The sequence below is a fragment of the Plectropomus leopardus genome, chromosome 8, assembly GCF_026936395.1.
Source record: "Plectropomus leopardus strain MGB_pleo_1.0 chromosome 8, ASM2693639v1, whole genome shotgun sequence".
Lineage (NCBI taxonomy): Eukaryota > Metazoa > Chordata > Actinopteri > Perciformes > Serranidae > Plectropomus > Plectropomus leopardus.
In genome coordinates, this window is record NC_142183.1 from 11,821,392 (window position 1) to 11,846,048 (window position 24,657).

At 39.0% G+C, this 24,657-nt stretch overlaps 1 protein-coding gene across 4 annotated transcripts in view; it reads right to left on the reverse strand.

Annotated features, from left to right (window-relative positions):
- The window catches only part of LOC121948060 (ecto-NOX disulfide-thiol exchanger 2-like), a 219,905-nt gene that overhangs the window by 5,051 nt on the left and 190,197 nt on the right, over positions 1-24,657 (reverse strand). For 2 of the 4 annotated variants that reach the window (XM_088080894.1, XM_088080893.1), the window contains exons 10-14: positions 21,505-21,692; positions 15,128-15,265; positions 7,428-7,478; positions 6,525-6,630; positions 3,314-3,399 (exon numbers count right to left, since the gene is read on the reverse strand). In XM_088080894.1, the coding sequence (XP_087937020.1) occupies positions 3,314-3,399; positions 6,525-6,630; positions 7,428-7,478; positions 15,128-15,265; positions 21,505-21,692 (569 nt within the window). The remainder of the gene's footprint in view (positions 1-3,313; positions 3,400-6,524; positions 6,631-7,427; positions 7,479-15,127; positions 15,266-21,504; positions 21,693-24,657) is intronic. The other 2 variants (XM_042493314.2, XM_088080895.1) reach the window with 1 other exon arrangement.

The following is a 24,657-nucleotide window of genomic DNA, read 5'->3' on the forward strand; positions in this document are numbered from 1 at the left end:
GCAGCAAAGTGAGAAATGAAGCCACTGAATCATAGTTTTCACCTCTGAGGATCTGCTGCGTTCTCTCTGTTTTATATGATTGTAATAAAAATACCTTCATGTTTTGGACTGTTGGTCGACAAAAAAGTTACATTCTAAAGACTACATTTTAATCAGTTAAACAAAAAGTTATAGACAGATTACTACACTCTGTTACGGACTGAGAAAAAGTAATCAATCTATGTGTTTTACATCACATCAGTTTGTTTGTATAAGTTATGAGAAGGCAGGAGACCAATCAGATCCAACAGAATGACGCTGACTGTTTTCAATCTTGTGCTTCGTTGGTTGAATGCCTAGTGAAAAACCAATTATCTTTATTAGAGGTAAATCAGAGAAATAAAAACACTTTAACAGCATTATATCAACTGGATGTTGTCATTTTGAAGGTGCCGGTCAGATGCAGCGAGAATGAGCAGCAGGAGATAATAAGAGCACATTGAGAAATCAAGAACTTGGAGGGATGGTGACGACAAAGCTGCGCTCAGTTATAAACCAGGAAACAGCTCAAACGTGCTGCCTTGTTCACAGAAATCAGGCTGACTAACAGTCTAAACTGGCAGAGGCAGGCAGCAGCAGACGGACGCAGAACATGAATATATTCATCAATAAGTTGTGCAACTGGGGATGTGTGATAAAATTAGAAAGTGATAATGGCAACAGACAGAAAGAGAGAGGCATTGGTGGAGCAAAGAAAAAGTTTCTATACATTGAGGCTCTTGCTATTAACGAGGCAGGAGCAGCTGAGCCCTAAAAGGTCGAGAAAGGTGCTTCGTCCTGCATCCGGAGAAAAAACCTGGAGGGATAAACCAGATAAACAACTGTGAGTTTACTCAGCTGCTCACATTCAGTGATGTGGTTGAATCAGAGAGCTCCCAGAACAACTGTGTAACTAACACAAAGAGACAGTTTATGTCACCAAATTATCTGTATTTTTAACTACTTCATAGTGCACCAGCAGTAAATGTGGTCACATGTTCTCAGACCCAATTCACTAAACAAGACAGCTTGGTCAGTGGCTCTACACTTCAAACAATGCTGCTCAAAGTACTAGCATCTGTTTTGGCAGCCTGTTCTCATTTCAAAATGATCAAATACTACAGCTTTGTCAGTGATTTCAGCATAAAACACCACCGTAAAATACCACCATAAAACACAGAAGGCCACCAGGCATTGTCAGTTTGTAACAAGCCCGGACAAAACCTTTTACCATGTTTTGACACTGGATGGCACCTGGCGCAGCAGTATGTTACACTGCTGGATGGCGTCATGTTGAAACGCTGCCAGCAGTGACGTAATATAAGGAGCACACGGGTGCTAATAGGGCGGGTTGGAGGGAGGAGTGGTGGGTCCAACAAACCCAGGACTTTCGCCTGGAAGCCCAGCATTTGCTTCCCATATGAATGTAGAGCCAAACCATTAAGTTTTTTTCTAAACATAACCACATGTTTTTGTTGCCTAATCTTAACTATGTGCTCGTGTTGACATCTCGCTGTTAATGGCAGCAGTCTCACAAAGGGGCAATGAGTGACGACTTGAGATGAGATCATGATGGTTTTGGACACTCACGAAATGACAACAGTCTGGTGTGATTTTTACATGAAATTAGAAATTGTCTGGTCCTTTATTTTATCCTGAATTGTTTTTCTTTTGCCCCATGCATATGTCGAAATGTAGCTCAAAATAATATATTATTTTGTAATTTGTAACTAAAATAATAAAATTGTAAAATATGACTTGTGTTTCAATTTCCCCTGCAAAAAAAATAAGTTTTACTATTAATGTTTTGGGTGTAAATCCATATAGGAAATAAAATGAATTAAGTGAAAAAATACAGAATACAGTCAGAATAGCACTGGGCCATATTGCATAATTTTCTGGTGGAAAAAAAATGGGTGGATGCAGAATAGGCTCAGATGAATGTTGGTCCTTAGTGTCCATGAAAAAAAGGAATACTACTGACAAAAATAAGCCATAAAAAACTTGCCACAAAAAAATGCTGACATTGCGTCTGCAAACCATGAAGCTGTCAGATTTGAATATTTCAAATGTAGCATATCAGTGTTCTCAAAGTGGCAGAGAATACACGCTAAACTGGAGGTAGACGGGATGGTGGATGGTGTGTCACCTAAGCGAGGCGCCTGCCAAGCTGCACAGTTCGAGATCAGCAAACAACAAAACCAGGTGTGATTTAGTGAGTCACCGCAACATTTTTTGCAGCTTTTAAGCGCCAAATGTGGGTGTTTTTCATTGACCTATTTCTGTTTTTCCAGCAGAGATAGTGACACGAAAAGACATTGTTTTTACAGACTTGCTGTCTGTGCCCCCACTATGGGGTGTTTTAAGCCAAAATATGATCATTCTCTAACCATAAAAGTTTTAGTGCCTAATTCTTATCACATGTAAACCACAGCGTTTCAAAGTTTCAATGTATTGGCTACATAAGAAGGTGCTATTGTAATGTATTTGGGTGTGCAGAAACTTACAACGCTCACATTTTTTTTTGGCAGCTGGGTTTATTTACAAGTCTGTATGATAAAATGTTTTTTGCTTACTAAAACATGTTGAGTTTGAAATAGTTTGCAAAAAACAATTTTCTGGGGACTGGGTTTCTAAAAAGGAGATTGTGTCTGCAGTGGGAGGAAGTCCAGACGAAAAAAGGGTATTTGGAATTTATTTGTAATGAATGAGAATGAGAAAGCTACCGACAAAAAGCCACTTTAGCCATTTGCATGCATTTTTGAAACAGTCTCTCAGCACCTCAGTCTCTTGTCTGCATCATGATCATTAGGTACAAATAACACTTGTGGAACATCAGTCAAGCTTTATTACGCACTGCACAACTAATCTGTTAAAAACTAATTAAAGGTAATTGAGGATAGACTACTAATTAAACCTAAATACACCTCTGTATTTCTAGCCTAAATCCTTTTTGTTTGCATTGTACTTACAGTTATATGATAGTGAAGCAGTGCAGCTTCAAAGTGATGTGTCTGTTCACCAGCCTTTGCTCCTAACTAAAGGGTTAAAAAATCTCAGAGTAACTGATGGCTCTCGCCTGCACTTCAGGCTTGTTTGTGTGCCAGGAGACTAAAATGGCACAGCAGGACCCTGGCATACAGCAGGCCCATATGTCAGCCCTGCAGGGAAATTTAATCTGTGTCACTATGTCTAGCTAGGATACAGTGTGTGTGTGTGTGTGTGTGTGTGTGTGTGTGTGTGTGTGTGTGTGTGTGTGTGTGTGTGTGTGTGTGTGTGTGTGTATGTCCGTTACCTTGGTGTCCAAACGCTGCAGGTAGGAACAGATGTACTCGATGCTGGCTCCAAACGGGTGGACGTGCAGGAAGGTTGAAATGATCCCTAAGGTAGAACAAATAGGTCACGTAGACATGTTAATTAAAATGTCAAGAGGCAAAGGCATACCGTGTCACAGAGCTCCAGCCTTTCAGATTCTGGCGCCTCTCAAACAGGGCTTCAAATCACAGCTGAATACTCAAGAAATCAGTTTGCATAATTCTTCCTCCCCTTGCCTGACTGACTGATAAACAAGCAAGAATGCATCAAGTGGCTTTTGTCAGACTCCCAGTACTGTTAAGAGCCTCTTGTATATCATGGCTCCAGATTAGAGGGAGTGTTTGATGACGGCTTTGATGCCGTTATCGCTCATCAAAGCCATGTGCTACTGAAAGTCTCCACAAACTCAAACCAAACCATCTGCTCTCGACTCTCTGATAGGGCCAGGAGAGATAATCCCCCACCTCTGCTTGTCATTAGAGCTCCACGAGCCCAATAAAGACACCAAAACTTCTAAGAAACCAGCTAAGATTTGGGTAGAGGGTCAACTCCACTGGCAAAACAGTTCAGACTTTCATGACTGTACATAACTGATCAGATGTGGGAACAAATCTTGCACGTTTTGGTTCAAGTGTATACGGTGGCCCTGAAGGTCAAGACATAACCACAGCTCACAAAACACACGACATCATTGTGTTTTGTGAAATGTTGTGTTTTCTACAATGTTGTTTTTTGTAAGGTTGTATTTTCTGAAATGTTATGTTTTGACCCTGAGGGCAGCTGTAAGTGTCTCTCTGTTTGTCTTGAAAACGACAAAGAGGAATATAAAAGAAAAACATACCAAAAAAAGACTGTTATGGGTTATTTGGCATGACCTGCATTATGCCAGTCACAAATCATATTATGTCGTTGGGTTGTCTCAGAGAGTGATATTGAAAATTGCAGCAAAGACTGCACCAAGACCTATGCAATTACTGCAACAATAGCCTGTAATATCTTAAAGAGTCACTGAATTGCTCCCTTACAAGTCTGCTCTGTGCTGAAGGTTTCAGGTTTCTTTGCCACTGTGGTGTCAAAGTCTGTTCCCCCGTCTGTATGTTTCCTGTATTAGACAGTGTTTGGCTTTTGTATTAGTGATGTAACTAATCTAGCTTGCCTGGAGTACGTTTGAATCACAGGTTTCAGGGAAATGCGCACACATCAACCCTTCAGAGTAGAAATGTGAAAAAACACCTCTCAAGGAACAAACTTTGCACAGATGCAACTCAGTATAGTCAAGGTCAGACATTTTAGGGGACATAAAAGAAAAAACTTTTTGAGTGGAGGTGGACTTTAAGTTGTGTGTCTTCAGGCAAAAAAAAAGTTACATTGAAATGAAATGGAAATCTCCTACCTGGCAGTATACAGAAGGTGTTAAAGGAACATCCAAATGTAACTGAACAGTTATGATGTATCTATCTATATATATATATATATAGACAGAGAGAGAGAGAGAGAGAATATAGACAGAGATAGATAGAGAGAGAGAGATTTATATATATATATATATATATATATATATATATATATATATATATATATATTTATATTGCCAACATTTTAGAGAGTTTGGTTGGTGCCCAGGCAAAAATGTTTTGGCAGGGTTCAGCTGGGAGAATTTTAACTCTTGATCTAGCTTTGATCCTGTTATTTTTCTAAAATTGTGTAATTGTGTACAAATGATGGCCAAATCTACAAAAATAAAACCCAAGTCATTATAAAAAAGAATTATACTTTAACACTGTATATAAATCTGAATGATGTTTTCAGAAGCACAATAAATGTTTTTCTTTAATGGAAAAGCACAATTTGTCCTGGAGAGGCCATTTGCAGCTGAACAGCAAACAAAAATGCTTTTATCTTGTATAGTTTTTGCTTCCCATTTCAACAAAGGTAATAGTTCAAAGATTACACAACTGTGTTCATCTACATTCACTGTGTGGAGGGAGAGAAAAGGCAAAGAGATTCATCCCTGTCTTTTCTGATGAAACATTTTCCTTCAGGAGCCGAGTGTCCCTTTTTTTACCCGTGGTGCTCATTTCAACTCAGCATCAAACAAGACATCAAGAGGAGTGATTCTGACATAAGAAGGTGCCAGGTTCTTTAACTGCGACCCACCTCTGCCTGAGCAAACAGCCACACTGGGCCTGAACAGAGGACAAGCACCACTGACTGCCTAACTAGCTGCTATGAGACAGTAGACGTAGGTATTCCTGGCATTGGAAGAATGGTACTGGACCTAAACGGACTGACGCAGTCAGTGCTACTATCTGGTAAACTCAAGCACAATTTGCATTTTCTTTTCACTCACCAACAAGATGCAGCGAGTTTTATCTTTCATGCTTTGAGCCAACGGATGTCCTTGACAATTAACATGTGAAAATGCAGCGTGCCGGAAAACAAGCAGCAAAATAGGACGAGGCTTTGTTTACTTCTATAAATAATGTAGTTTATTACACACGAGGGAGATAGATGTTGGCCATAGTTCCCATTATCATAAAGTCACATTGCGTTATGTAATCTAATGAGTAAAGTGGTCTTTTTCTCTCTTCATATCTTCCTCCGCGCTCGCTCTAATGGCTGTGTAATTATGCATAGTTATTACGTCAAAGTGGCTGAGGCAAATCAGGAAAATCCAACAGCAGTAGTGGTGCATTGGTAGTGAATGTTGTGGTAATGTTATAAAAGGGATGAACATTAAGAAAAGAGGAACATATAAAATAATGCAATCCAATTCAAATGCTAAGTGGAACATAATCCTTTTATGAAACTAATAATAATAATGATTTCTGCTGCGGCCATCATTTTTGAAGCAACTATTTTTGGCATTGTGGTTTGATTTCTTTATATTAGCAGGTGTTACACTTATTTTATGTTTGCCTCAATCTTCAACCCTAATTCAAATACATGTACAAGAACAATTAATAACATCAGATTGCCAACATCATACAGAACACAATAAAATACAAAAAGCAAAGCTTGCTCAAACTGAATGAATAAAAGAAACCTTGGATAGATGCATCAGCTACATGCTTAAAATGTTAAGATAAATGTTTGTGCATACATACAAATTTCCTCTATGATGAGAAAATTGTATATTGCTGTATTGTAAATGCAGTGATGCCATGGAGATGGACATTTAAACAGCATACCGACTAGCAGGGCGTCCCTCTCAGAGTGAACAGGACCGAGACGATTCTTGTCTGGATGACCTTCCCTGTCCTGACTGCAGGACACCACCGATGATGCCGTTACATCCTGGGGAAGACAGAGATCACAAAACACTGTTGAAAGAGCCACAATTAAACACTGATGCTACTGAAAAATCTACTAAGGGCTCTGGGTAGCAACAGTCTCGCATTTGTGGGTGTACATCCATTTATATCACAATGCAAATGGCACAGAAATGTTTTAATAAGCAACGCAAGGAGTTTTGCACTGTAAGGAAAATGCAAAAATAGAAAATAAACACCAAATAATCTACATAAAAAAGAAGGACAAGACAATGAGCACAAGATGAAGGAGCAAACAAATGAAGCCAGCAGCAGAAGCTCTGACAAAGGGGGCAAAACAACACAAGAGAGAGAAAGTGCTAACGATGCTAATGATCAAGCTGTTGTTTACTGTGAGCCAGATACACAGAAGTGAGGACAGAAGAGGAAATTTGGATCTGTGTGTGTGTGTGTGTGTGTGTGTGTCAGGAAAAGACTGATGATGAGTGAAATTTCTAAAATAATGATCGTGGCAATGAAAGGTGGCTTCCTCTCCAGAGTCTCATCTAATCAGGACGCAGTCTTCAGGTTAATGTGAGAGTGAAAGTATGTGTTTGAGTGTGCACTTTCATGCTATATGTGCTCTGTGTGCTTCTTTTTCTAACCCAGTTATGTGCGGGTGATTAAGTCAGTCCCTGCGAAGATTGGCCTGTATTGATATGTCATGTCAGTGTAGGAGTTAAAGGCGAGGGGAGGAGGTGAAATAAGTAAAAAATAAAAGGGGAAGACAAATATTTAGAGTGGAGTACTGAGAGCTGAGATTTCTCTCCCACTTTCACTGACTTGATTAGCACTCTCTTCGCTCCCTCTGTCATCTTGCTTTAACGTCTCCAGCTAGAGTCAATTAGAAAAATGAGAGGAAACGTCAATGAGAAACAAGTCACCCACTAATGCAATCAGACACACCGAAACTCACTCTCCATCCCTCCCTCATACACTGACACATTCACATAAACATGAGCGGCAGCAGCAGCATGAATAAGGCCGACTGTCAGAGAGAGCTTTCCTCTTCAAGTTTTGGAGACAAAGTCAGATAAAGAAAGTCAAATAGTTTGTATGAGTAAATGGCATCCAAAAATAGCAAACAAAATAATTGGCCCTCTGCTTTGTTGTGCTGGTTGGAAAGTCGCTGGTGTATTTTATGAAAGTTAAGAATGCCTGCTAAATACATTTGAATTGAAACACGCCGTTTCAGATGACACACTGTTTAAATGATTAAAGTCTCTTTCATGGCTGAAGGCGGTAATAACATGACAACAGAGCCAACAGGTGTATGATGAAAGATGACATTTTTAAAGGGGATTAAAGGAGGCTATAGGACAGAGATGATAACTGCATTATTAAGCACATATACAGCATTAGGAAATAATGTGTGAACACACACAGTGAATGAATATGTAATCAACCATCCAATGTAAACACTGAACTGAACTGTCTGGTTGTGTGAGATGAGCTGATGCCTCGTACAATGTGCTGGTATAATGTACAGTATGTCTCAGTATATGTTTGTATGTTAATGTATTTCTTCCCTGAATGCACGCCAAGATAGGAAAGCCCTGAGAGGCAAGTGAGAAAAAAATCCCAGTGATTCATTTTCTGAATCTGATCTAAATCATTTTTTCTCCTGTTTTTATGACATTAAAAACAGGTGAAAAAAGGTTTTTTTGCCATGATAATTTTTTCTATGTCTGTCCATGTCTGTCCAGACTCACATGTAGCAATGACAACTGATGATGTTTCAAATATGGAAGTTGCTGCAAAGAAACTTAAAATTCTAAAACTTGGATGTTTCACACACATCTTCCCCCCCGCAGCAGAGAGGATCTACACACACAGCACAGTTTCAAGGTGGAATCCCAAGATTACTGTCACCAACTTAGATATTGAATAAATGTGTCATTCACTACGTTTAGTAATGGTCAGAAAAGTGAGGTGCAGAACAGTTGCCCTTTTGACCTTTTGGGTATAATATGTCACCACTTCATCATTTTATCCTATTCGACATTTGTGTTAAATTTTGTCATAATTGGGGTATGAATTCTTGAGTTAAAAAACATGTTTTATGAGGTCACAGTGGCCTTGACCTTAGACGACCAAATTCTAATCACTGAATCATTGAGTCCAAGTAAACGTGTCAAATCTGAGGACAAAACACGCTCGAGGGGCTTGACAAGTGGGGTTCCTACAAAACTACCAATCAATACATACAGTTGCTTAACATTAATCAAAAACAATTTTAAAATTGTTCAAATACAAACACAGCAGAGAAAACAATTAAGATCAGACTTAGAAAATAAATCAAGTTTTCTTGTCTCACTTGCCTCTCAGGGCTTCTGTAGAAAAGGAGAGGAAGCATTGAATAAAAAGTCGGAGGACAGAGCTAGATAAACAGACGGTTCCACTAAAGAAATCCACACATGTACGGAGAGACGATTGATTGAATCCAGTTCAGTCACCAGAAGAAAATGCAGGCATTGTATGTTTCTACAAACCATGCATACACATGTATCATATCTATGTTTCTAAAGGTACGTCACATATGAGCCGACTTTGTCAACAGGAAGTAGAGGGGATGGTAAGAGTCATGATGTCAAGGTGAGACGCCAGGAAAACCAGCGTTTTTTTTTTTTGTTTTTTTTTGTTTTTTTTAGCAGAGTCTTTACTTTGTCTCCTCTGGCTTTTTAGCCACCAATGGGTATTCTTTAGTGACTTGTGGCTCCTTTCCAGCGTTACGTTTCCTGCTGAGATACTGGCAGAAAAAGCTGTTTTTTTACGGAGACATCGCTGCTTTTCCAGCCAGCATTGTGCCAGCAAAACTGGGTATTTAAAACTAAAATATGATCTTTTCCAAACGATGACCAAGTGTTTTTTTGTGTTTGAACTTTGTTCTGTTAAAACATAAAGTAATATATTTGCTACATAACAACATAAAATGTAATGTATCTGTGGTTTGCAGAAAAGTACAATGCCAGTATTTTTTCGGGCTATTGGGTTGTGGAGTCTTGCTGAGAGTGGACACTTCTTCACATTCAGCATCCTTTTTAGGGCTGAGAGAGATCAGGAGAATGCAACACTTTTACTGCTTTAGAGCCACATTTAAGAAGATAGTACAGGGATAGTAGGAGTGCTTATTGTGGCCATACTGGGCTTGTGCTGTGTATAGGGGCTGATCTGGGTATAAGTGTTGTGGTGGAGGCTGACGCAGTGCTGTAGAGTTAAGAGAGAGAGAGAGTGAGTGTGTGTGTGTGTGTGTGTGTGTGTGTGTGTGTGTGTGTGTGTGTGTGTGTGTGTGTGTGTGTGTGTGTGTGTGTGTTCTACATATGTAGTCAACGTTCTTACTCGCTGGGAAACGGGAGGTAGGAGAGCGTGATGAAGCTGTGACTCGACAAGCTCCAGATGAAGCACAACGTGTTCCTCTCGTCTCTGCTGACCGACACTGCTCATGTTGCTGCTTGTCACTCTCTCACTGACAAAGGGCTCTTGGAAAGTTGAAACACTACTGTCTTTCCCAAATCTCGCTGTCTCAGCCAGCTGAGACACTTTCACATCTCCTACACACACCTCTCCCTTTCTCTCTCTCAGGTTTTTCTACCTTCAATGAATTTGTCTTCAATACACAAGAATGGGAATAAATAATAAAATAAAATCATAGTACATGAAGATGTGACTGCATTATTTAAACATTAAAACCTGGAGATCAGTTATAGTAAATTATCTATAGCTCTATAACTCTGTTGCCGCCTACATGCAACTTTTATAATCTACCATCCTCTGCTTCTGGTGAACTGACTTTTCAGTTTTTGTTACAGTTTCTGGAAGTGTGAGCAAAGGTCAGGCAAACATGAAATATTTAATCAATATGAGCACTGGTTGCCGTGTTTAGGTTCCAGCTCATTGGATGTCAGCACAGAATAGTAGGAAAAAACATGCTGCACGCAAATGCTACCGTTTGCATTAATATGAAAGCATTTTCTGTCCAGAGGGAAGGAGGTGGTGCTGGTTTAGTCGTACTATTGTCTAATGAGATACTCCAGAAATAGTCGAACATAAGGCAATCTCCTAAACATCATCTGAAACAATGTCCTCACTGAGGTCCAGATGATGAAGTGTCTCTGCAACTATACAGCTTTGCTTATATACAGAGATAATCCTCCAGAGAACAGGAAGAGATGCATGTGCAGGAAGTGGAAATTAATCCTCAGCAGCAGTACAGTGGAACAACTCGAGAAGCTAAACCAAAAATCTATCGTCCCTGCAGAAAGGCCTCACTACTTCTGTACGTATAACCCACAAGGAGTCACACCCACATGGTAACTGACATACCCTAACATGTAATAGAAATATTGCCAGTATTTTATTTTACTGATCCATTCTTTCTGAATAAGCTCCTGGAAAGGTTTTCTGAAGATTAGGATTATCATGACCTCTTTCTATAAGAGAGAGAGATGCAGGTTATAAGCAAGTAAATAACATGTATGTTAATAAGTACTCATTAAAGTTCAGTCAGTACAGTCAGAAAGGAGGATTTGTGTATGTATGAGTGAGAGAGGAAGGGGATTTATAGCAGGTAGCACCAGACCCTAGTCAGGAACCTCTCTTCATTTTCTATTTTCAGAGGGTGTTATTCATAGATTTTAATAATACCTAGACAGCGGACCAAAGATGTTGCCTACCTGGCACATACACCAAAAAAGTTTTCTAGTTTCTGTTTACTTCTGTGGTTTGTGTCCCACTGAATATGCGTTTCTATGTTTCTCCTGCTGGCCAAGCCCCAGAGCTCAGCTCATAGACTTAACATTGTGATGGCATCACAGATTTTCAAATTGTTTTTCTCACTTTGAGAAAAGTTTTATAAATACAAAACCAACATGCATCAAAACTTCAGAATAAAAGATTCATTGTTGACCTTAGAAAAGGAGAGATAACTGGTTGCTCTGTAAAATCAAATGTTGGTCAAAAACTTGTGATGGGTGCTCATGGACAATGGGAAACAACAGGATAAACAGGACAGCACTCCAAAAAATGTGAGAAATGAGGAGGAATTTTATTAAAAGCCTTTATTATAGTGCCTAAATCATTTTTTAAAAAAAGCCAACAACCACTGCTGGTCTTTGTCAGTGTCATGGGCTCACCTATATGGTGATGAGACCATCATGTGAGCCAGACATTATCATATTTCAGATTCTTTAATGTTTTTCTGACTTTTTTGGGGGATAAAATATGTAGTTCTTTCCAGGAAACCTGAAGAAATAAAAAATACAAGAGAAGGGAGTGGAAATAAAATAAACTAAAATATTGCTCAAGCAATGAAAAAGAGGGGGAATGAAGTAGTATGTAGGAAGCGTTTGTCAAACTATGATAATGACAGATAGGTTAACACTCAGTTGAAAGTAATTAGCCACAAAACCTCCAGTTCTTAACAGACAAGAAACCTCTCATCGAACGATGCCACATCAGTTCTCAACAATGTGTAGACAACAAAATCGAGATGTGGCAGGTGGAGAGGCAAGTGGCAGGTTTTCCAATCCTTCATTGGGTATTGCGGCGCCTGATTGTGCATAGATCCGTCTCAGTGCGCCAGTAGTCAGACAGTAAAGCCTGTCAGAGGGCAGGACACATAGAGAAGAGAAAGACTAGTTCAAATAGTTGAAATATCTGCAGCAGAGCGACCTTCATCAGCTCGCACCAAACCAACTCGAGCAGCTCTGCGGATCAACAAGATGACCCGAGAGCAGACGGCAAGCCACCAGAGTCATCAAGCACCACTTGACAGTACCATTTCACTATTATCATTATCCAATTACATAGCTGATTAAACCTGAAGCTCGATCTCATGGCCGCCCTCTTCCCTGTTACCATGCCGAGCCAAAATAGGCCAGCCAGAAATGAAGAGTTAGTGGAGCACACCTGCACGCTATTAAGATCTCTGTTGTATGTCAACAGATGAGCTGATTTAAAACAATATCTTGGTAGTGTTTTGAAAAAATGAGGAGTAGAAAAGAAGAAAATTTTAGTATTTCTATTACTGTAAAATTCAGGTCAGTTTGGTCTCTTCACAGCAACAAACTGCTTCATAGGCACAAAAACTGAACATCTTAGTTACTCTGCATTATCGCAGTTTTCTCCTGTGAGCAGCCTCATTACAGTTGTTCATTACTTGTGTTCCTCACTCAAGGGCACCTTCATGTAATCACAGAAGATGACACACTCTTTATTTCCCATTCAGTTACCTTCTGGTGTCCTTTAAAAAAAAAAAAAAAAAAAAAAAATCCATCTCCTTTTTTTTTAATGATGTAACATCAACATTCAGTGTCACAAGAATGAAAATGAAGACATGGCAGTGATGGAAAAGCATGCACCCGAGGTAATTTTCCCAAGACTTGCAAAAACATTTTCCGCTTCAGAGCTACATAGTGTAAAATAAATCTCATTAGAGTGTAAAAGTTCATTCAGGGATTTTATGTGGCCTCAAATGCCTTCTGCCACAGAGAACAGTCACAGGCTCTATCGTGATTTGAGTCTAAAATTGGGAAAGTAATCTCAAAGTACAAAATAAAACCAGTTGAAATTTCTCTTAAGAAACATTAAGACCTATTAAATTGAGTGTAATTCCCTTTTAATGTTTCACTCGTTTTAATTTATAATGCTTAAGATTTTCATGACCCCATTTTTTATGTTTTTGCAGCAATAGCTATTTAATGTACTTCCAGGCTTTAATTACCTCTGTATAGAATAATTTTCATTGTTAGTGTCAGGGTCTGCCATCTTCACACAAGATTAAAACTGCCTTCACACACACAAGGGATTCACAGGCTATTATGCACCATGTAATCCAGGGTCACTGTTTGTAATTTTATTGAATGCATCTCATGTAGTGCATATACATGGGGGGATATGACAGAAGTTTCTCGGGTTAACTCAGGGAAAACAGGCTAACTGAGAACTATGGGGCTTTTTCCTATTTTTATACGAGAGCTTGGTCTTTCAATTTAAGAGCACGACTCACAGATTGCAGATTAAGTGTTGACCAATTAAATAAACCTGGTTAAATAGTGACCATCTGTAAGGGACGCTCTAAAGGCTAATTTTTGCTCAATGTTAAATACAAATACAGACACAGATGAACTGCGTTCATTTCATCCCTATTTGTACATGTTTCCGGAAAGCTTATAGATACAGGTGAAACAGATAAAATAATATAAATAGAAATAATTCTAAGTACACATGTCACGATATATTTAAGCCGTCTGCAACACTGCCTCTGTTAAAAGGTTTATTATTATTATTATGACATACCCCACCGTCTATCTATAATAAAGGACACATGGGGGTATGATGATAGTGATGCTTACAACATTTGAAATGAACATATCTATTTTTGCATGTTAAAGTTATTCATTTATATATATATATATATATATATATATATATATATATACATACATACATACATATACATATATACACATGTACACATATATACGTATATAAACCCTTACCTTATTGTGCAGGCAGGGCTTTCTTGTTTTAAATGTAGAAGATGCGCCGATATTTATTCAGACTTGTACAGGCTACTTTAAGTTAGTTTCCTTCATATTTTGGATTTAAGTATTTAAATACAAAGACACAATGCTCTGTTTAATGATCTTTCCTTTCATACAGCCTGTCTGCAGTCTTTTGTTGTACATGTGCACAATTGTAAAAAGCAGATTACAAACCCGGTAACAAGTATAGCAAAGTGTTCCCCACGAGAAATCTAGCTAAGAAAATCTGGTTTCTCTAATCCCTACATCGATTACAGTAGCGAGGGCATTTGTTTACATGACATTTAAGAAGTCAGTTAACTGGAGAAAGCCTAATGTAACCCCCTTTTCACACTCATTGATATTAGCATCACAGTTTTCTCTTCTTTCTCCCACAGCTGTATTAAGTTACTGTTAAAACATTTCCTTTTCATATTAATGTTCTGACTACTACTGCAACCATTGACCCTATCTAGATTTAAATTTCGTCGTCTACTCTGCATTTTTAGCCTAAATCTTGATTTACTGGTTAAATTATAGTAACCTTTCATTTTTACATTCTTCAGATGATCTGCCTTTTTCTATTTTCTGTTTGTAAAGTCATGTTAATACCAACGATCTTGATTACTTCTTCATTATGAAGGCCTTTGGGGGAAACTCCCATCTTTCACCCACTGTGCTGGGACAAATCATTAGACACCACTTTAAATGCACGACAATCCTCACTAAAATGAAGCCAGCGGTGTGTTGAATAATTTTCCCCAATATGCAATATTCGTCGAGCACTGAAACTCATTACAAAGTAATTTCTTTCTAACTAGACCACAAATGAGGCCTGATTCTGTAAGATTTAATATCACCATTTAAAAACACATGAGCAAAACATTTTTTCTTGACTTAGCATGTGCATATGTGTGTGTGTGTGCGTGCGTGTGTGCGTGTGTGTGTGTGTGTTCTGACCTGTGATGTGTTTATCTGCAGGTTGTTCAGCCCTGACTTAAGGTCATGGATTTGGTTCTCCAGCTGCTGTTTGTCTTCTATACTCTTCTCGAGCTCTGCCTCTCGGTCCTTCAACTCGTCCCTCATCCTCAGCAGTTGCTAAACAAAAAGAGGAAGAAGAAGAAGAGCGTTTATCCATTAATCTTGATGTTAGCAATCATTCACCAGCGCTGGTCTTTTTTCCAGAGGCAGAAGAAGTTAATCTGATGCGAGGTCTTAACCTTAACTCCGGAGAATCAAACGATGCTGTTGGGAGAAATTCAAAATAAGGACTCCCTCATCAGCTCGTTCTTTTAATGTGATGCTGAACAATTCATCAGTTACAGTGGTGCTGCGCAGCGTGTGTGTCAAGTGAGGTGAAAACTAAGCACTGGTCTGGAGACAGGCAGAGACCTGCACGTAATGAGCTCCTCTGCATGTATGAGACCTCATTCAGAGCAAGTATTAAAAATATGTTGTCTGCATATGCTGTCTAGATAATGAATGACCCAATTACACTGTAATGTTTTTTACATTATGCGTTACTATGGTCTGTGGTCTGTCTGCTTCTTGTTTAATATTTGGCAAACACTTTTATGGACCAATTTATTAAAGGATAGCACCGCTTCTGCTGCCACTAAAACTGCACAAACAAGACAAAAAAATGTAATTCACAAAGAACCCGCCAAAGATGAAATGCACATCTAACGGAGCTGCCAAACAAATCTAAGCAAATCTAAAATTGACCAGATGTTCGCAGTTTCAAAGCCGGATGTTAACTTCTGTGTTTGGAAATCTTTTCTGTTAAAGGAACATATTATGCTTTGCCTGTTAATTTAACAGCCCGCGTTGTAATTGAATATAACTGAACCAAATCTGGTTGACTGCGCTGCGTGAATTTCAGATAGGTGTAAATGTAACCAGTGCAGCAGGTATTTGTGAGCTGAAACAGAAGCTGACATCTTATGTCATCAACCCCAAATACTTTTTCAATCTTCCATCATGATGCGGACAGAATGCGGCTAACAACAAACACCTAACAATTCCCTGATGTGAATATAAAGTCATAATCCAGATAACATTCAGATTAAAACAGATTCTATCTTTAGTGTCTGACATAACCGAGGCCTTGGATTGGAGGATATTTTCTCAATAAGGACAATCCTTTGCATAAATTGCAGTGACACCTTGCTGCCTGTGAGTCGCTGAGGGTGGATCATAATGCAAACAAAAATTTTATCATTAACATTTCCTTGATGCACATAACACAGAGTGAATTTAAACAGTGTAAACTGAGGCCTGGAATGAACCTAGTCGGAAGAGGCTACTTACCTAACACATTATTAGATGTACGCCCAAAAGCAGAACATTAATTTAGAGGCTTGACTCAAAACCCTGAGTGCAGAACTGCTGCATAATTTGTTATAATTTAGACTCTGTGCTGAATAGACTATTGGCAAGCACCAGAGGCATCTTCACATGATAAACAGGAGATTGTGGCTGCCGTGCAGCTTCCTGATGTGTATGTAGGAATGTGAAGCATTGGAAAAACAACAGTCAGCCTTTCACAGAAAAATAGAATCTGAAAAATGTTAACGTTTGAGCTTTTAGCTTCATTTAGATGAAGGAAAAAATGTGGTTCGTGATGATATTTTGCAGCTTAAGAGGTTAAGAGCAAAATGCTTTTTATCATATGAATATGTTCTGTGTGTAAGCCTTCCTCAGCTCGTCAGCGTACAGTGGTAAACCCCAGTGATGTGTATATTTTGTCATGTGTGAAAAAGGCTCTAGCAGACAAAATTTATTTTAGGCTTCAAGGTGAACATCAGCTCTCTCCTACGGGATCAACGTATCTACTGATAACATTTCAGCCTTTTGAAGGCCGGAAAAAACAACTCAATTTCAGACTGAGGGAAAAAAAGCAGTTCAGATTATCGACTGATGTATTCATATATGTGCCAGAAACACATTCATAAAGGTGATTACAATGCACTTTGTCAAATTAGATGGAAGTGGAGAAAAGCCTGTCTGCCTTAAAAACAATACTTTCTATGACATCTTTTTGCTTAAGGAAGAGTAACTGCAGAACGGGGCTATTTGACAACACAGCAGGTGATCAGTAAAAGTGGATTGCCGCCTGAGGAAGAGTTTTTCTTCTTATAAGTGGATTACTAAATGTTCCTGAGGGTAATATTCTATTAAATATAGCCTAAAGCTGTGGCTATAAATGCTGGTCCAAAGTACACAAAGACTTACTGTTTTTTTTCCCTTCATTTTAGCCATTTAAAGGGTGTAATTTCTCTCTAAATGCCAAAATCTATTGTTCAATCAAACAACATCATCACATCCTGACCCCTCCACCAACACATGCCTGCAGCTACCAAACACAGGATCAGGTTAGAAGTGTTTGTAACATGAGCGTTACTGTAAGCAAAGGCTGCAAAGATGTGGTATTAAAAGGTTAGTTCTGTATTTTTCAACCTGGACCCTACTTTTCTATGATTTTGTTTCTAAGTGACTAATGGGATCAACTATTTATGAAACTGGTCCAGTATTGAGCGAGACCACTGCAGGTAACACTGGCACAACAGGCTGCGGTGTAAACCATCGCTGCATGTTTGCACTGTCAATTTACATCCACTAAAAGTGCTTGTTTTTGCCACTGAGAGGCTCAGATTGTTATTTTAAAGGAAAGATTCACCGCATCCTAAGCAGATATCCAATTAGTGTTAATGGTAAATACAGTCAATTGAGGCAATAAATTCCTCAGTATGTGCGGTACTGAGTATGAGTTTTCCTTCCTGAACAGCCATTACTGAAGTGCCAACATGCCCGAGCTCCTGACGCTCAACCCCAAAATACTCCCCAAACCTGCCCAGCACCTGGAGCGGGACACGCCCCCTGGATATCTAGAGGTGGAGGCTAGAAATACAAGACGAAATAGCTTGTAGTTCTTCCAAGTATCACTCTCATCACCAATTCACAGAAGTACAGCTGATTTTGATGCAACCCCGAGACACAGAGAGCACTGTATAAAACATGCTGTTTTATGTCACTCTTTCCCCCAAATTTGGATGAGCAAAGTTAATGTTGAAAAACAGCAAAGTTATCTTTTAAGTAACTGACAACAATATGGAAGAGATAAAGTAAAGAGTAAGATCCTTTATGCCTAACTAGAAACTGCCCAAAAATTGCCATTGCCAAACCCACCAAACTCCATTTGAAAAATCTATAATTTTATTGTAAAACACACTTCATTTACAGTCAGCAAAAACAAAATAAAACACACAAAAACAGTCTTGGTTTGTCTTTCTACTGTTTCAATAATCGCCAACTCTGGTTTAATTGAAATAAAACCTTGATAAACCAAGTTAGATGTGAAAATATGCCGGCTATATACATGTTAAAATACGGTTCATTTAAATGGAGTCTGGTGGGTTTGCCGGTAGCACATTTAGAGCTGTTTCTGTTTAAACAAAACAGTTCTTACTCTTTAACAAAAAGGTCGATGAAGTGTCAGAGAACCAATCTGAGCCTGTCAGTGGCAAAAACAAACACTTTTAGTGGACCTACACTGACAGTGCGAACACGTCCCAAGTAGTTACATTGCAACCTGTTTTGTGGCTGCCACCGACAGTGCACTCGCCCAAAACTGGATCAGTTTTAAAAACTGTTGTTCCCTTTAGTCACTTAGACACAAAACATGGAAAAATAAGGTCCAGGTAGAAAAATACCAAACTTATCCCTTCAAGGTGCAATGTGTGCTTTTCCTCAATTCAACTTCAATAAAGAAACAAAAAATGTCTCTGAATGCTTAATAGTTATTTTCTTGATTAATTGCTTTGTCTCAAAAAACGTTGTGAGAAATTTCCATCACAATTTCTAAGAGCCTAAGGCAGAACACTCAGATGTCTTATTTTGGCATATTTTGGCAAAATAACAGTTTAAAATGAAAAGATATTTCTTGCAATGTACTAACATACTTAATGACAGAGAAAATTTACAGTTTGCAAGGTTACAATTGTGAAACCTCTTTACTCTGATATAAAATGGATAAAAGCAGCAAATCCTCACAATGGAGAAAAATGCAGAGAAATGTTTGGCGATCTAGTTTTAGAACATGTTTGGACAATGTGGGTTTAAAATCATCCTAAATCCTACACTGTTGGAATTAAAATACAATCAGCCTTGAAGCGCCTATGCAGTCACTTTCCACCCACACATGTATTTTCACTTCATCCACCCGGTCAGAGCTCAGCTTCTCAGGACTGTGTGGGTGTGCACAGACTGTCATCCCTCTTCTTCATCTGTTGCATCGCACAGGTCGGGACAATTAACGTCTAACTGGTACACAGTATTTAGTGAACTGACATATTTCACAGCATATCTCAGCCCAACATCATGTAAAGAGGTCTAATTAGTAAGAATAAGTGAAAACACCTGTGTGGGTGTGCAGTCTTCAAATGCACCTGGAAAAAGCCAAAGCAGGTGTGCTTCAGGTACAGTGTTAGCAGACCCCTGAAATCTTTGATATCCAATTTGACAAACATAACTTCGAAACTATGGAATTATGTAAGTCAATAAAGGGAAACTTTGCCAATTTTCAACCAGCTTTGTGTCATCACTTTGTGTGCAGATGAAACGTGAATCTAATTTAATCTTTATCATTAAAAAGATACTTTTTTGTAACAATGTATATTTCTGCTACTGCTGTCCAGAAAGCTTAAAGAGGTCACTCATTGTCAGAGTGAACTTTTTAAATATGAGTTTAACAGTGCACTGACAAATGTAACAACACTGATAAACACTGACTCTCTGGAAATTACTGCCACAGCTTCTTCTGAACATTCAGAAAGTTTTGCAACATCAACGCCCTTAAGATGACCTGCAATTTCTCTGAGCCGTGAGGTACAGTCTAATCTGATCTTTGATTAAAACCCTGATTATTATCAGCTGTGATAAGCCAAAACAATCATGACTTACACTGAAAAGGTCCCTCCAATTTCTGTGAGTTTACAGTATTATGAACAATACAGCAATGCCCTGTCTGGAGCTGCTTTGACAGCGATAAATATTTAACTCATGCTGATTTAAAACTGTAAAAGATGTCTGAGGTCTGTTTTCATGCCCTGTCAGTGTACCTGCTGCGTGACTGAAATGGTGATTTTCTTTGCTTCCTGTTTTCCTGATAAATGAAAAATTTCCAAGTATGATTGAGGCAGGACAATTTCACCTGTTTTCAATGCAAAGCAGTTTGTTTCAAGAGTGTTTTGGAATCAAGTGTGATAGTCAAGTGATTTCTTATTATTTTGGGAACAAGAAAGCGGGAAACACTACACAGGAGACAAATGGTATTTACTGTTATTTTAGAAAGGGAAAAAAGACTCAAGGGCAATACTAAATGGTTTGCTCAGGTGGATATTTTTTGCAGCGTAGAGGTTATGAATGTATTGATTTTGTTTTAGATACTGGCATTTATTCTATTTGGTCTCATATTACCCAATAATATACTGCTCATTTTAAACTTATTGCAAGTGTCAAAAAACTGACTGAAGTCATCTGTCTAATGGCCTAAACCTGGATTACAGGACACATCTGCTGTGACGATATACTGCAATAAAGAGACAAGTTTTCCTTTACAATCGAGTCCGTCTTTGAAAAAATGCACTTTTATCTTAGCAGCCTAAAATATTTTAGAGTGGCATGATCTGAATGTTTTTTGCACTCTGTAATGTATTTTAATAACTTCCTTCCCAATGTAAAAGATGAGAGATGCACCTGCAAATTTCTTGGCCAATTCCAATTTTCTATCTTTCTGAGAACTAAAATTAACAGCATACATAATTGGCTTTGGCACTGTTCTTTATAGGCACGAGAAACCTGACTTGAAATCTTAAAAATGCAGGTAATATCAAAGATGAGTCTTTTTACGCATCCACCAAAATCTGGCAAACTAGCAAACTAGGATAGCCCTCCCAACTCTGTGCATTTATTTCACTATAACGAACTCCTGGAATATGGTGCTCATCATTTTAGCATTTTCCATTCACTTACATAAAATTGTTAGCATTAGCTTTTCTGCGTAAAACTTTTAGGCTCATTATCAACCAACTTTTACTCCAATATTGTATTCCAAAAAACTGAAAAGGTGGCGCATCTTAAGTCTGCAAGTTATGGAGGACAAAATGTTCATATCTACTTGGCTCACACCAATATATTTATATATCTTTAGTGATGTGAGCCAACCTTGACCTTCTTGACTTGAAGACTTGAGATATGCTACCTTTTCAATTTTGGGTTGAGAACTGCACTAATGATATGTAACAAGCTTTAGATGACAACTTGATACTACACACTACCTTCTGCATGCCTTGCAGAGCCTGCTGCAGGAAGCGGAGCTGCTGAGAGTGTGTGTTGTCCTCCTCACTGCTGATTGGTTGGTTTTTGCCCTGTTCCTGTTTGAGCAGCTCCACCTCGTTCCTGTAGGCGTCCAGCTGGCAGCGCAGGGAGTCGTTCTCCTCCTTTAAGACTTCGGCTTGGGAAACACCTACAGATTAATAAGGTAAAGAAACATCCATTGACATAATTGGCAGACCTATCAGAAATAATATGATCAGCCTAGTTTGTTTTGAAATGCCAAACTCTATTGTTCTCTCCCTGTAGGCTCCAATTCAGAGAATTGCAAACATATTTCCATTTTTTTCTGACTGATTTTTGAAATTACAGGCTCCAGTTATATATATTCATAAATACTAGTAACCCCGCTGAAAAAACATACCTGACTTCTGTCCAATGTGAGATTTATTTTCACAAATATTTCACTGATAACAGCCAACTTGAAGCACCTCTCAACCTTACATAATACACACATCTCCACTGACTGTAATTTAAATAACATTTACATAAGTCTCTATTCTTTACCTCATACAGGGGCATTAAAAATCCCATGAAATTTTTTCAAAACGCCGCTGCAAAATTAATTCTGTTTAATCTCAATAACAGGAAAAGTGCAGAGGAACCCCCTAGAGCCTTTTAGACAAAGAATCATTCTCCTCCTTTTGCATTTGTGAACCAAATGCAGAGTATGAGAGCGTTTAAGAAATTATGTTCCCATGCAGGCACTAAAATACAATCCCTTTTGAAAAATGGTAAAAGTGCCTTTTATCTCTAAATAGGCTTTTGACTTCAATAGGATTCTCCCTTTTCCCTGTTTTTTTTTCTTCTCCCATTAACTTTCCTGCTGAAATTTAATTCATGCTGACCTCAGCGACTGAAAGCAGAACAAAGCCGATTTATTGATTTTGATCTGAAACCACTTCTAATATATTAATAAATACTCAAACTGGGAAACACTCACAAATGGAGGCTTGAAAGTCTAATATGGTTCAAATTCTGAAACAATGGCTCACATTAAGCAAAGTGTCGGCTCGCACAATGTGTACAGGACATCTGATTGGTTAAGATTACTATATTAAGTTATATAAATTATATTGGTTGACATTTATGTAACAGTCAGAGTTAAACCCCAAAACTTTCTGACTACTGCAATTAATAATCAGGACAGCTTCAGGCAATCTTTTAGTATCCAGTTCAAGACGCATGTTGCACTGATGACCTGAACCACTGACTAAATGGAAATTAAGTGACTATTGTCTTAGTTCTCTATTTAAACACTCCTGTTGAAGCCTCGGAGCCCTCATGAACAAACTGATCATCATGCATCTGTGTGCTGGTGGATACACATAGAAATGGTGGATATTAGGGACAGATTTTGCTTAGAAAGAACAGGTTTGCTTTAGTGTTGTCTTATGGTGTTGGAAGTGTTTTCCACACTAGCTGCTTCTTAGGTAGCAGCTACTCTTTCTGAGGCCCACACAAAAACAAAATCAAACCAAGTGCATCTATTTAGCATGTTTAAGAAAAACCAGCATTGACCACAGAGCTGTAAAAGTTAAAGTTAATGGTGCACAAATAGTTGGTTAAAATTTGAACAACAACAATAGATAATAAGAGAAATTAAAAAGCAACATTGTACTACATACATAAAAGATTACAAAATCCTAAAAAACTAAAACCGCTAAGAGCAACCAAAGGTCACTGAAAACGTGTATGTCTTAAGATTTGCAGTAAAAGTGTCAGTGGATAGCGGACATTTAATTAAAAGCAGAAGCTTTGGAGCAAAAAACAGTTCAACTCAGTTCTGGGTTGGAGCACAGTTCATGTGTCGAGCAGAGTTCGCAGAGAGACTGGGATGAGCTCACGTTTACAGGTAAGAGTTCAGAGCTCGTGTGGGGAAATTGTGAGCATGGAGCAGACTGGCAGGTGAATGTATCAGGTAAGTTGCAGAAACACTTGAAGCAGGGAGCTTGTGGGAAAACCGGAGACTCAAGAGAGGGGCAGCCAGGGCTCGTGGTCAAGGAAGCAGAGGTGCTGTCGGGCAGGCAGGCAGCGGAGCAGACAAATCCAGTAGGAGCAGACAGCGGGATCAACGAGGACAGGCGTGAATCAATATACCATCAGAACAATAAACACCAGCGGCACACACATAGAAGCAATGTTTCGCTAGAATCACTAGAATAATGATCTCTCTCGACGGAGTCAAAGCGATAGAAAACTGCACAGCCACAGACAGACGAAAACCAAGAAGTACACAGGCAAAACTCGTGGTTGGAGACAGGAGGCTGTTAGGTTTACCGGCGCAGAGACGAGGAGAGGTTGTCAGAGGCGAGCTGAGTGGCTGCTCAAATACTGGCTTGATTGGTGATGAAGAGCAGCTGGGTACACCAGGTGGAGGTGATGAGGCTGATGAAGGGGGGGTGGCCGGGTAGAGAGAGAGGTGGCGGAGGAGTAAGTGGAAAAAAATCCAAGCCCCCAGGAAGTGCGCCATGCGTTACACCGTTTGAGTTGGTCACGTGATGACACTGGCCCAGAAATACTTTTCCCCATTGACTAACATTGGGAAAGAGATGTCTGTAAATCAGTAAATATTTTTTTTATGAGCATCAAAACCCCCGCGAAATGTCTTCTATCCCTGTCTAGATGTAAACCATCCGGTACGATAACATTTGGAAAGTCTAAAAGAGTTTAATTTTTTAGACCGGCATTCATGATAACCGAGGTGCTAATCCTGAAGTCGGTCGCTCTGCCGGCAGAAGTTACCCTCTCGGCCGCACTCTGCTGCATTCTGTCTACTACACGTGTTCTAAGGGCCAGTAGATCCGGGTATTTTACACATTTCTAAACCCTGAAAAAGAGTTTTTTCTGCCTCATGCCATACATCCATGAAAAAATCCCATAGCAGCAGGAGCGAGGCAGAGCAGACTGTGACAAACAGCCTCATTTTTCAGCCCCGGAGGATGCCACTTGGTTTATACCCAATGTTAATGGCCACAGTCATTGGTTGGGTGAAAAATGGCAATCAAAGAGAGAGGGGTCCCCGTATTGCTTAAATATTGCTTAAACATGCGGATAATAGGCGTTTTTGAAGCTGTTTGAGTGCCTGACCATTAGTT